General features: G+C 31.3%; 1 protein-coding gene across 8 annotated transcripts in view; it reads right to left on the bottom strand.

Moving 5' to 3' along the window:
- Window positions 1-309: 309 nt before the first annotated feature.
- Window positions 310-14,273, bottom strand: part of POSTN (periostin) — a 35,908-nt gene continuing 21,944 nt past the window's right edge. Inside the window, exons 17-23 of one of the 8 annotated variants that reach the window (XM_003270289.3) lie at window positions 11,958-12,038; window positions 8,748-8,837; window positions 7,958-8,047; window positions 7,127-7,204; window positions 6,669-6,752; window positions 2,226-2,267; window positions 313-1,096 (exon numbers count right to left, since the gene is read on the bottom strand). In XM_003270289.3, the coding sequence (XP_003270337.1) occupies window positions 1,059-1,096; window positions 2,226-2,267; window positions 6,669-6,752; window positions 7,127-7,204; window positions 7,958-8,047; window positions 8,748-8,837; window positions 11,958-12,038 (503 nt within the window). In that variant the 3' untranslated portion in view covers window positions 313-1,058. Of the gene's footprint in view, window positions 1,097-2,225; window positions 2,268-6,668; window positions 6,753-7,126; window positions 7,205-7,957; window positions 8,048-8,747; window positions 8,838-11,957; window positions 12,039-14,273 lie in introns of all 8 variants that reach the window. The other 7 variants (XM_030818504.1, XM_003270288.3, XM_003270291.3 and 4 more) reach the window with 7 other exon arrangements.

Here is a 14,273-nt window from a genome sequence, read left to right as displayed (position 1 = left end):
GCTGGGACTACAGGTGACCGCCACCACGCCCGGCTAATTTTTTGTACTTTTAGTAGAGACGGGGTTTCACCACATTAGCCAGGATGGTCTTGATCTCCTGACCTCATGATCCACCTGCCTCAGCCTCCCAAAGTGCTGGGATTACAGGCATGAGCCACTGAGCCCGGCTGTCTAATGATTCTTTATATAACTTAATCTGTACAAAAACCCCCATGACATATGTTCACCTATATAACAAACCTGCACGTCCTGCACATGGCTGCACACCCCTGAGCTTAAAAGTTAAAAAAAGAAAAACTCAAGAAACACTAATTTCATTCAATTTCCTTTAATGAGTACTTGTTACAGTAAAAGAGGTATAAAGTTCTGTTCCCAAGTCCAAACCACTTTTTAACTTAAATCTTGAGTTTTTCTGAATTACTCAATTTGAAGTAATTCTCTTTATACCTGAAAAATGGTTTTATTGAAACGTTTGAGATTAAAAAATATCATTGCAAGAAGCATATGACAAACATTCTGAGAGTATAAAATTAGTTGTAAAAAATAACATAATTTACCAGTAAACCCACTCATATAGAAATGTGCAAAGCCTTTTGATGTAAAAAGTTTTGTACACCGAGCACCTATTTTTATCACTTAGGTTCCCATGGAGAGATAATGGCTTGCGTGCATTTTATGTATCCATAACACACATACAAGGCTCCGTCTTTTCAATGGGATAACAGTTCACAACTGTTCGATTTGAATTGTAATGAATCTGGTGACAAGGATTTTTCTCTAATGGATTCCAAAGTTAGCCAGAACTTTTAATGTCAAGATGAAAAAGTGTGTAAGGTGTTATATTTTCTTCAATTCCTTTACCACAGGAGGCTAACTACACAATTTCCATCATGTTTCTTATTCAGAAAAAAAATATTAAATTTGTGTTCAGAATTATTTGATGATTGCTTCTTTGTGCTGATGTTTCAGTTCCTGAAGTCAACTTGGCTCTCACAATTTTCTAATGTCAGGTTATTGACTTAGGGTTGTATAAACATTTTTGTCTGGTTTTTGGATTTTCACTGAGAACGACCTTCCCTTAATCGCCTTCTAGATCCTAATTAGAAAGAAAGAAGAATGTATAGACTGTAAATGTTAGGAAATTTTAAAATTTAAGAATATATTATTCTCTGTATATCTATCAGAGGCCATTATTTTTTGTAATAAACCTTAGATTATATTTTCTTAATATCTTCAACTTATGGTGAAGCAAATATTATATTTTGATCAAAAGCATATAAAAATACTAATTTGAAATTTAATAATTTTAACTCTTTAGAAAATTTGTGTGAATTTGGATATTTACATAGATTTACTGATACATTCTTTAGTTAAAAAAAAATCTGTGCAGTTGATCTTTTACTTTCAAAGGTCTGTATATTGGATTGGTTTAAAGTAAGATGTTCCTATAGAGCATTGATAAGCCTTGTGTCTTATTTTGACTACTAGGATGTAATTAACCCAGAAATTCCAAACTTGTAATTCCAAGCTTGCAATTTACTCTAGGTTCCACAAGGGAAATTCTTGCTCTCTCAATGTATCAGAATGTAAGATAACTTAAGTGGAGGAATTAGCAAATTCACATAGTGTAATTATGAAATAAATTGTAATGCACATGTGATATATAAATATATAATCTACACATTTAAATGAACATTTTTTAAAAAGCTATATTAATGGTTTTTTGCATATATACATTTCTTATTTACTTATATCTGAAACTGTAGCATCGTCTCACATAATAACATTTTTAAGGATTCAGGTCCACCTGCAATCTACATTTGTTTATCTCTGATATTCAACAATTTCTTTTTGACTTAACTCTTATATACACAAAATTATGTGTATACTTAACTTGTATATACAAAACACTACATATATATATATATGTATATATGATGGAGATTATACACTTGAGTCTATCTCAAGGGTTCAATATGCCTAGCAGTTTACATGAGTATGTTGACTTTTCCCTTAATATTTGTTATTAGATTCTGATAGTATAGAACATGAGAAATTTATTTTCTGATTGTTATCAAAATGCTTTTCATCAAAACTGGCTAGCTTTTCTCTCTGATCGATAACAAGTTTCAATAAAATACCTTAAAATACTTTCCTATTGTTTGATTTCTCTTCATGTAACAACAGAGGCCATATACCCACATTACTGTAGCCAATACACTTACCTTGAACTTTTTTGTTGGCTTGCAACTTCCTCACAGGTGTGTCTAAAATTAAATTGTTGTAGTTAGAAATACTTTGCAATTATGGCTAAAATCAGACAGGAGACCATGGTTAAGCAAAGCAGTGTAAAGTCTTAAATAAGTATCACTTAAACATGAAGATTATATTTAATAGTAAATTTTATGATCCTCAGAGTTTCACATTTTTTGATAAAAGACAAGTAGACAGACTGTTTTCCATATATCTTAATGAATGTTTCTTAGTTGCAAAACACATTGTTTCATTATGGATTTTGGAGCCCCATGTAATGTGCCATTTTTGCAAAATGACTTAGATGATTTCTTCAACTTTTTGTAAAAAACATTGCCTTATGATGAAGGGTTATTAAATGTCATATAAAGATTAACACAAGTATCTTCCCAGAGTTAGCTACCCATTTCTGCAGTCATACCTATGTGCAATGTATGCCTCTGTAAAATTATCACTAAGATCAATTTGCGATTCCTTTATTGTACATGAGGACAACAAAGTAGCATTGACCTAATGATTCTAGAAATGTTATAATAAGTAATTCAGGAAGAATATGCCATCACCCTTATTCCACCCCCCAACCTGATTCAGTGTCAATCCTATGAGATTTTTTTTAAAAATTAACTAATAAAAGCTTTCGTATTTAAGAACTGCAAGTGTTTCAAAACTGCTGTTTTGTGTTGTTATAGTTGTAACATATTTCTCAATTCTCCTGTTTTTCTTTTAGTTTATTGACAAGACTACCTGGTAGGCCTAAATTCACATTTTCACTCAGTTTTTGGGCATTTGAGATCAAAGAGTAAATATGGTTTCTACAGTTACTTCATTTTTCTACTTATCTTTTTAAATTTTTTCTCCAAATTTTGACTTCTTTTATACGTATCATCTATACTCAGCATGAAGTCCAATTTTTTCTATTATATACATGTTTTCAATTCGCTGAAATCATATAAAAAGTAAGCAATGAAACTGTCACCGTGAATAGTTTTGGCTATGTGACACCAAGCAAATTTTTTAAAAGAGAAATAACATTCAAAAAAACTTACATATTCTGTTTCTGTCTACTTAGCACATTTTCACATGTCTTTCCCCCCAGAATATAAGGCATATAATCATTTATAAAACCACATTAATACTAGAGTAAAATACAGAACAATAGAAAACTCTCATTATGTTGGATAATGGGGAGAAGTCTGTGTAAAACAGCGAAGTTTGAATTATGAAATATTCTCCAATAGATACAAATAGATGTAAGTATAAATATTTCTTAACTTCAGGTTCATTTGGTAACAAAATAATGGCTTCTAAAAAATTGTCAAGAAGAGACAGATCCAACCTTTAATTGGTGTGCAGGCACATTGCTTATAGTGGACTTATTAAATTCCAAATAGCCGTTAATTGTATAACTTAAAACTGCATCATAGAAGTATTTACCAATTTCTTTTCAAAACAAGTGTGCTCACTCAGATTTCCTTTCATAATTTTGATAGAATCCAATTAATGAGGTTTTGCTACGATAATATTCCAGAATAAAAAACGTTCAATGTGTCAAGCAAATACTTTGAAAGAACAGCTTGATTAATGTGTAGAAAACAGGTTTGCTCCTAGCAGCTTTCTGTTCTGTCAACATGAATGAGAGTTATATTAGATCATGTTTAGAGCAGCAAAACATGGGAAGATAAACCAATTACTTGAATATGTTGGCACAAGGAACCACCCTACATCTTATTTCCTAAAGCATGCAAAGTACTCAGTTCAATTATTTTGACATTTTATTTGCATGTTTGTTTTTTGTATGTTTCCATGGCTATGACTATGGAAACTTAAAGTTGGGTGTGAAACATTACTTAATTGACCATGTTAATGTCAACTGATGATTGACAGTAACATTTGATGACAGCTTACTTTGTGCTGAACATTGTTCTAAGAGCTTGTCATATGTTAACTCATTTAGACTGTAGGTATCATTACTATCCTCACTTTCAGATGAAGGAAACAGGCAAGAAAAGAGTCAACTAATTTGGGGTTGAGTTGGGGCTCAGATTGAATGCAGACCTGCAACTCGATCTACTATTCTCTATAGAGGTTGCAAATCTTAACCTCTTACATGGCAGATTTGCGAAAACCTTCAAAAATGACTTTTTGTTGTTCCTTTCGACATAGTCTGTTATTCTCCTTTAATTGTTTGCGTCATTTCAGAATGCATAGTTCTAAGGCAAGCACAAAAATTTTATGCATTTAATGAGAAATTTTTTCAGTTAAGGTCTCGGAAGTATATCGGTGACAAATCACAACATCAGTACTCAAAGTACCACTTAGCCATGTTAATAGTCATGACTTAAATGATTGAGAAATACACTCAAATGATCAAAAGTACAAAAATGTACTACATGTATCACAATGTATACACTATGAACTGTTTAGATAGAAAATTCAGTTTTAGGTAGAACTTATTGAGTTGAAGAGCATGGTTCAGATATGTATTAATTGGCCAGACCTTGAAAAAAAAAAGTCTTACATAATGTAATCTTTACTATCTTCTTTTATCAATGCCTTTTAGGATCTAGACAAGGGGATACTTGTGACTCAGTAATGACCTGATGGTTTTAGGTAGCTGGAAAATAGAAAACAAGCATGTCCAATTAATGCTGGTCTTAGTAATTCTACCGCATATAGTGTCTTTCCTACAAAAGGAAAAACCTTGGAGAAATGATTTGATAAAAACTTTATATGTTTTTTTGTTTTTTCACAATTCTACAATAGTTGACGTGGCATTGTGAAAACTGATGCCTTACAGATATGTAGAGAGATCATACGCTGGGAACTAAAGGAATAAACTTCTGGGATGAACAGAGACAAGAGCTAAGAAAAGAGTTCATTAACTAAAAATTGAATGTCATATACTTAACTTGTAGCAGTTATATATTTTCTTGGCTGAAGCAATTCTTTAGTATTTAACTGGATTTTTCATAGTGGCCTCAATAACAGGGGCTTATCAAAGGGGAAGAAAATATACTTACCTGAAATTTAAGCCTAAATGAATTAAAGCAATATAAACTGATGCAGCTACTAATTTATTGATTCCCTGAAAAGCACTAACATTCTACAAAGCTGCTTACTATGGCAAGGACTAAAAGAAAAAAAAAAAGAATTCAATTTAGTCTTCATAATGTGTTTGTCTCTTCCCTCAAACCCTTAGATTTTTTTCCCAGCAGACAGTTGAGCATTTAGGGGTAGATAGTGAATTCTTTGTTAGATCCTACAGGAATCTTTGGTTCCGTTATGGCTCTGTTGTGCTATGTACTCTTAGAATTCTGGGAGGAAACTTGTATTTTTCAGATATATATATTTCTATTGAGGGAAAATTCAATCATTGGTTGAATTAAAAATGTTTTAACTATGACTGACAAGTTTCTAAATACTATTTAAGAGATTTTACGTTTATTCAACTACAGAATATAGAAATAATAATTGCTAAAAATATAGAAAGTCTCAAGATAATTTACATTTTCTTGGACATAGTGATACAGTTTTAAAAAGTATAAGCTGAAAAGCTGTGTTTTGGATAAACATCAAACTTCAGTTATGTTTCTCAATTAATAGTATATTTCAAAGTGCCTATTTGATTTTTCTAAAGAATTTAAATACATATTTCACAAAAATAATTTTTCAGCTTAATACTTTCCTTGTTCAAAAATGAAGTATAAATTTATTTATTCAAATGCCAATGATACAAATTATATATCTATATAAACACAACATCTTTGAATAATTACTATGCAGGGTTCATGTAAGATTTTGAATTCTTTTTTTTTGTTCTTAAGGTTCATTTAATGCCACAGACAGAGAACATTCCATAAAAGATTAAGATTAATTTTAAATGCAAAATAATTTATATCTGCAGGTATAGATTATCACTCAAACTGTTAGAAGAAACAGATATTCATTCCCAAGAATATAGTTTTGGAAAAGGATGTTACTAAATGCACTATTTTTGGCTATATGTATGCATAGAATTTAAAGACATGCCTTGATTGCTCTTATGGGGGCAGTGAATATAATTTTTTAAATATAAAAAGTATATCAAATTTGGGCTTGTTTAACAACTAGCAATTTAACAATTATTTCCCTTTCACATACTTAAAAGGTCCTTAAAATTATCTGAATCAAAGCAAAAAAAATATTCATTGCTCCCCAAACTTTATACCATAGAACTTTTTAAAGACTGTTTAAACTAGTAATCATTTCTTCATAGCTATTAACTACCATTGAACCAATCCATCTATTAAGACAACAGGGGATGTTGTCTTTTTTTTTAACCTAATTAAAAGAAAAAATCTGCTTCTCAGTCTTTAAAAAGTTGAACTCAGTCACTAGAACCTGTTAAGGGGGTTAGTCGTCGTCCTTTTACTAACCTCCCTGAAGCAGTCTTTTAATTTCTTCATCTTCAAATAAATGATCATCACCACCTTCAATGAATTTGGTGACCTTGGTGACCTCTGAGAGGATATATATTTATAGCAGAAATTGGTTTATATAACAAAATAAAGACAGCGGACTTAATGTCATAAATAATGGCATCTGCCCAATAATGAATTCCAGTCCAACACTCGATTCTTTCACAACTTTTAGTGCTGTTTTCTGACATACTAATATTCTTACAAAGTTGTTGAACAAAATACTGCATAAAAAAACAAATATGACTGCCATTTATGCTTAATTCCTTATTCTTGTGCTTTTTTCTTGTTGGTATGGAAATGAACAATAGAATGAGATAGAGTAGAAAACCTGTAGAATGCCTCACAGATTATTTGAGACTTGTATATGGATAGCTTAGGTAAAGTCACATTCTTATTTTCCTAGAAATGCTGACCTTCTTGGAACAATTTCTTCAGAGTTTCTTCTGTTTCTCCACCTCCAGTAGAAATCCTAGTGTATTTTATTTCAGGACCTATGAGAAGGACAATGAGAAAGGTCTAAAACAGAAGTAGGCAAACTTCTTCTGTGAAGTGACAGAGAGTAAGTATTTTACACTTGTGGGCCATGTAGTCTGTGTTGCAATTGTTCAACTCTGATACTTCAGTGTGAAAGCAGCCTTAGGTACTATATAAACGGTTGGGAAAGACTGTGTTCCAATAAAATTTTATTTCCTAAATAGGTGGCACAAGCCATACTTGCTCACTAATTGTTTAAACAAATACTTAAAGAATAGCTGAATTAAGAATTTTAGGCTAATTTTAGGCTAATTTAGGCCAACTGGATTCTAGTTTGGAAGTCTGATATGAGGTTTACTAAAATTGTTGATCAATTGCTTTGTATGAACTTGCTTCTATTTTGGCATGCAGATGTACAGACCTTAAGATTAATGGAAACTCAAATGAGGAAATGGCTTTTCTTCTAAGGTCCTCTAACACGTTAACAAACAGTAAAGTGAAAATGGTATATCATATCAATGGTATATCATATTACATGTATGTATGCATACATGTAATGAAAACAAATGCTTTTAGATTTGTCTACAAATTTTCAATTCAGAGTAAAACATAGATTACATATTTAGAATAATATTATATCTGCAAAAATATGAAGTAACTTTAGTAATCACCATGAAAATGGCTTGTTTCTTTAATGATTCTTATATTTGGAGATTATAATTTGATCTTTATAATCTAGGCATAGATCCATGTATGGAATTAATGGCTACCTGTAATGATTCGTTCTTCTCGTGTCTCTTTTTCAGTTATTTCCACAGGCACTCCATCAATGATTTTGGTGTATTTTTTAATAATTGGCTCTAAAAGCAGGGGAATACAAATGCATTTGATTTACCCTCATATTGTGACTATACATCCATAAGCTAGACATTGTAATGAGTAACTATATTTCTACAAATATTACCATTTAAGATTCAATCATGAACATTTTTAGAACACATCCCCAAAAAATCATATCGATAGGGATCTAAAATGTAATAGCTATGTCCTAAATCTTGGTTGCGAGACAGAGCCATTTGACATTGCTAACTCTCCATGTCATACTTGTTTTCTGGATGTGGAATAAATACTTAGTGAGAATCCAGGGAGTTCTAGATCATTGGAATGGGAGCCCTATCGCAAATCCTAGTAGTGGAGTGGCTTATTAGACAGAGACTTATACAACGGTCATTTTTTCCTACTGTTTCTAATATTTCCTTTTATACTGACATTAGTGTTACAATTTTATTCCACAGTCCTCACTTGTATATGCAAAAATCACGACATTTTGTTGGGCCTGGTGACTTAATAGATAAATTAATTCCAACTAGATCCATTAAAAGCTAACTATGTTTTATTTCTGACCAGCTAATAAGAACTCATAGCTGAGAAAATAATTCCCACAATTTTTATAAAATAAGAACAAAGAGAAAATATCAGATGTTCAATATTTCTAAACCAACACTATTTCAAAATAATCACAGCGAAGGTAGTCGGCCCCAGGTAACATACGGAACGCACCTCCATGGATCACTTCAGTTATTGTTTCACCTTCTTTAATCAGTCTGAATTCAGGTTCACCTTCAATTTTGACTTTTGTTAGTGTGGGTCCTGGGACGTTATTTTAGGAGACAAATTATCATGTTAAAACAGTCCTTTAAATTTACCGGAATAGGACATTTATTTCAACATTCGGTGTTACTCAACTCAAATGTCAAAGTGGTTTCAGGCTCTATGAAATAAATCACTTTTAAATATTTCTCATTGTCTTCAAATTAGATAAGAGTTATGAGAACAAATGATTTAGTCTGTTGATGTGCTACTAAAGTTACTTTCATCTGCTTAAGCTTTTAAACAGATGGATAAATCCATCTGTTTATTGGTAGTTATAAAGTATGATTATGCAAAATATTATATGTGGCTACACTTTCCAGATCATGCAGTATGTACACGTTTGTGTTTCTCTGATAACTGGTGTAGATCCCACTTTATCATACTGATATTGTCTATTACTTTTTCCTTATTAAAATTTTTCATTTAAGTTTTAAAATCACTCAGTACCTTATATTTTTGATCTAGTGGGTATAGGAGTGAATATGAGAAAGTACCAAATGTATACCTACCTTTAAGATGCTGAATGTCAGGTTTTATGAGGAAAAGAATTTGAGTACTTACCTTCTGTATGGGAATGATACAAAATTAACCAATTAATAGTTAAACAGTCCTTCAAATGCAAAAGTTAAACTAGTGTTGCATTTGACTTGCAAAATGATTTTGCTACCACAGAAAATCATTTTGAAGGTTAGAAAGCTGCTTACTACATTAGTTAATTAAGACCGTTTCACAGAGGAGTAAGAAAAATAAGTTCAGTACATTTAACTCATACTGTAATAGCCTTCAGTAGTGGAATGCAACTGTTGCTTGCTTATCTTTGAGAGCATTTATTTTTTGCTTGTTCAGAAATTGTCAATGTACATAATTGCCAAACTAAACCAGCCTAGAATAATCCAAAATAATGAAAATAGAAGTAAATTTTTTTGAAACCGTAAGTATTTCATGCCATAATATTTGATATATAAGGCCAAGGGATATTGAGCACAAAACATAAAGCCAGGTTTTTAAGGTGTGGTAACTTCAAACGAAAGGACGCCTAAGGAATTTAAGAACCAAAAATGAGTTAATAAAATATCTAAATCAATATTTCTTTAGAAAAGACAAACTGAAATTTTGGAAACATCTTTTATAGTTAAGCTCTATGAAAGAAGAGATTTTCTCAAAATTGTTTTCCTATTTACTCCCAACACCTCAGAAAGTACCCAGCACAACAGCTGCTCAATAACTATTTGTTGAGTTGAATTTTAGCTGATTTATTCTTAATTCCAAAATGCTGTTATGTATCTTTTATAAGAGACACCTTAAAATTGTGTCCTGGAGTTTAATTTATTTAGTAAGAATTTAACAGTCATCAATAAATCTGTAATCGTTCAAACAATAAGAAGGAAATGCCAGTAGCAATCTTGGAAGCTGGACCATTGCAAATTACTACTAAGATAAATATTTGTTTCCTTCATTATGCTACACAGGAGTGTAATTTCTGAACTCAAGTTATTAATGAGTAGGCGACACAACTCCATTTTTCATCCATGTTCCCTTTATAAGAAGAAGCCATGTAGAGATGACACTCCAGTGTGACCTTAACTGAGTAAAGATTAGTAGGATAGAATCCTACTGACAAAGATTAGGAGATAAATGAGTTGAATAAAGAAGCTTCAAAGGAGAAGAATCTTTGAAAATAAGAACATTGGCACATATAAATAATAGGTAAAGAAGCTGTGCACAATTATAGTGCAAAATTTTAGGGAATCTGATTTTTAAAACAGGACAAGATTTGATTTTAAAATCAATTGTATTATCAAAGATCATTGTGTCATATTTCATTACAATGATCAAGGAACATTTTTCAACAAAAATTTCTGATTTAATTTCTTCTTAAAATACCACATTCTCTTCATCACTATAGAAAGTCGATTTAATAACTATAATGATAGTTTTGTTTTTTCAAAAAAAAACAAGGATAGATTTCAAGGAATAACTCAATTTTAAGTCTCAAGAATGAATACTAATATAGATAACTAATTAGCTAGGAAATAAGTTTTTACCTATGTGTTTTCAATGTATAAATTTAAATTGATGGCTTACTTTAAAAAATATAGATAAAAGTATTCAAGAAGTTACCTTCTCTAACCACCAAAAGAAATAGCAAAACCAAACATAATTAAAATTATAGTTTCCCAAAGATTCGATCAAAGATATAATCTGTTCTCTTTTTGGAAGACTGTTTCTAGCTTTCTTATAGCACAAAGAAAATAACTAGTTCTTTTCTCTGGGTAAGTTGCTACATTAAGATGCTTATACATGGAAATTTTAAAAAATTTAAGTTGTGATCCTTGGATTAAAATACATGAAATGAAAGTAGTATCAAAGATGTTGAAGTTGGCTAACATACGTAGTAGGAGAAGAGAGAAAAGTAAATGCTTATTTAATGTTCTAGTCTGAAACACCAGGAGAGAATGTGTGTGTGTGTATGTGTGTGTGTATTATATATATGTCATATATATAATATGCATGTCTGCATGTAAGAATATGTTCAGGACTGGAATTAAGTATTTTAAAAATCAATTTACTGCATAAACTACTCATTTTGTTTTATAATTCTGATGGTCTAATTAAAAAATATCTCATATGTGGTTGTAATTTTAAAAGCTTTCAGTAAACATAGCTTCTATGCTATCATAGGTTACAGAATGAAAAATGCCTATACTTTTTTTTTTTGGAAGAGCTTCTTGTATTGTTATAAAAAAGAGCATGTGGGAGATTGGAAACAAAGCAATATAAAGAGTATACAGACTGAAGGAGTCTGACTAAGGTAAAAAAAATAACTCATGATGTATTTGTTTAGTGAGTATCTGTGTACTAAGTTAATGCAATGCCAATTAGATTCAAATTAAATCAAGTACAAGCAAATGTACTGAAAATATTAGGAATGCATCATCTACTTTGCTAAATAATTTGCACTCCGCATTCTGCAATTACATGAGCATGCCATTGGTATATTGGTTATATAACATTTAACATGTTAGTTTTTAAAAGAATGTAGATACATTCATAGAAATCAGTATTTTTACGGATGTTTTTACAATAAAAGGAACCATGTATAACATTGATTTTTACCTTCAGTTTTGATAATAGGCTGAAGACTGCCTTCAATCACTTTAATTTTTGGTTCCACAACTTTGGTTATAATTTTAGTTGCTGAAAGTATAGAAAGTGGAACATGAAAGATATTTACATAAAAACCTGAACAAAGGTTTTTTTTTTTTTTTTTTTTTTTTTTTTTCCTTTTCATTTTTGTCTCTGTAGGATATTAAGGTACAGGATGTGGTAATACGTTCAGGCAGTCAGATACAGGAAATATTTATGGTGTGTAATATAATATCTTCTGATGTCCAGGTGTTGAACTCTGAAGTCTAGTGACTTGAATTTGATCTAGTGAAATATATACTCACAAAGTGAGGAATTATATCTAGAAATCTGTAATTTTTAATTGTACCACTAAAGCGCTTTACCTTCTTTTGTACTTCTTGAAAATACTGGCTGCATTGCAACAGAAGACAAATATGATTAATGTCATGCAATTCATAATATCTTAAATTGCATTGCTGGATTCTTTCTCAATTAAAAGAAAAAACGAAAGAAAAAGCCTTTTAAAATGTTTTTCATGCATCTGATAACAGTGACATAGAAAGGAAAAAATGAAACATAGTTCAGAATATTTAAAAGTAAGAATAAAGTTCAGCCAGCCAGACATGAGCTCTATTCAACCAACATGATATGATCAGTATTTAAGTTATAGGCTAAAATGTCTTCAATTTTCAGCTTTGTTATCACTATTCTTTTTTTTTAATTTAAAGGTATATATTTTAAACATGTGTCATCTACCTAAGTAAGATAATAGTCTTTGAACTAAGTACTGTGTTTGCTATTTGGGTGATGGGCTCACTAGAAGCCCAAACCCCAGCATTACTCAATATATCCATCCATCAAACCTATATGTGTACTCCCCTGGATCTATAATAAAAGTAAATTAAATTAAATGCCAGTCAACTATTCGGTTGACTTTGGTTTTACTGATTGACTGGAAATGTGCCTCTGAAGCCACACAGCCAGAGCAACTGGCTTTTTGTCATTTCTAGTGAAAAGCCTTGAAAGATGGTTCAGTTAGATAACAGGCCACACTGAAGCTAACTGTGCATCCAGATCACATCAAGGCAGCAGAGGTGAGCGGTGAGCACAGCTTCGGTTTCTGCAGTTCTCACCTCATGCTTGTAAGATGTTTAGCTGTGTCAACTTTTTGAATTAATGTGGGTTCTTAGCCTTCATAGAGACTGTGTTTTAGCCTTATTAAGTTTTGTATTTTGAGATCTCAAATTGTGAAGCTCTAAAATAAAACAAATCTGTGTGTTCAAGTAGGTGGTCTTGCCCCAGAAGAACCTTTCCATGAAGGTGGAATACGAATACACAGGGCTCTCTATTGCTACTATCAAAATGGACTAATTACTTTTAGCTTACATTTTTTACATCATGTTAAGGAATTTGACGTTTTGGATGTTCAGTTGGTTGGTAGTTTTCATTTCAATCTTGATTTTCTGCAGACTTAGTTTTGACAGGTGAAGGTCTGAGGATTAAATATTGATTTTGGCCCTCTCCAGGTCAAGTGTTCCACATTTGACAACTTATACCAAAAACAGCATCCTTCCCCTCAACTATACACTTTAAAATGGATGTTATTTTGGGGATGAGGATAATATGCAGCAAAAAATTAAGGAACTTTAGAAACAAGTCAACAACGAAATATAAAAATAGAAAATTTGGTTTAATTTATCTTTGCTTCTATTGTAAAATACTTCTTAATAACAGCATACCATCTAAAGAGGAGTAAAAGAAACATCTTGCATTGAAATGTAAATGTTAGAGCTGTTTCAAGGCCTCTAGGTAGGTAGGGAAGGATGATTGAACTTGTGTGTCTTAATAAAATGCAGCTTATGCTCTGTGAGTGAGGGTGCAATTTAGTAGCAGAAAATAATTATAATATTTTTGCTCATTGTAATCAAGATATTGCATTCACATATATAGAAAGTAGTGAAATTAACATGGATAAAGAAGGAAAGCTAAAGAAATGTAGTGGAAATGTGTATATATATATATGTATATGTATATATTTATACCTTTGATAAAGAAAGATGACATAACATGTCTGATGAATAGAGCCCATAAGTATTGCTTAATTTTCAGAAAACATATTTTTTACAAGATTGTATTCCCATGATGAATCATAACTACTCCAATTAAATCTTTAATACAGTGCTGAGCTGGCCTGATCCTGGAATTGCATGTAATTATTATATAATTGAAATCAACAAGAGCAGCAGACATTTTGTTTTGCTCCTTACGTTGGTTTTACTCCTTTTCCATATCTAGTATAAATCT

This window comes from Nomascus leucogenys, chromosome 9 (genome assembly GCF_006542625.1).
Source record: "Nomascus leucogenys isolate Asia chromosome 9, Asia_NLE_v1, whole genome shotgun sequence".
Classification (NCBI taxonomy): domain Eukaryota; kingdom Metazoa; phylum Chordata; class Mammalia; order Primates; family Hylobatidae; genus Nomascus; species Nomascus leucogenys.
Note: the sequence above shows the minus strand (reverse complement) of the source record. Positions and strands in the feature narration are given on the sequence as shown.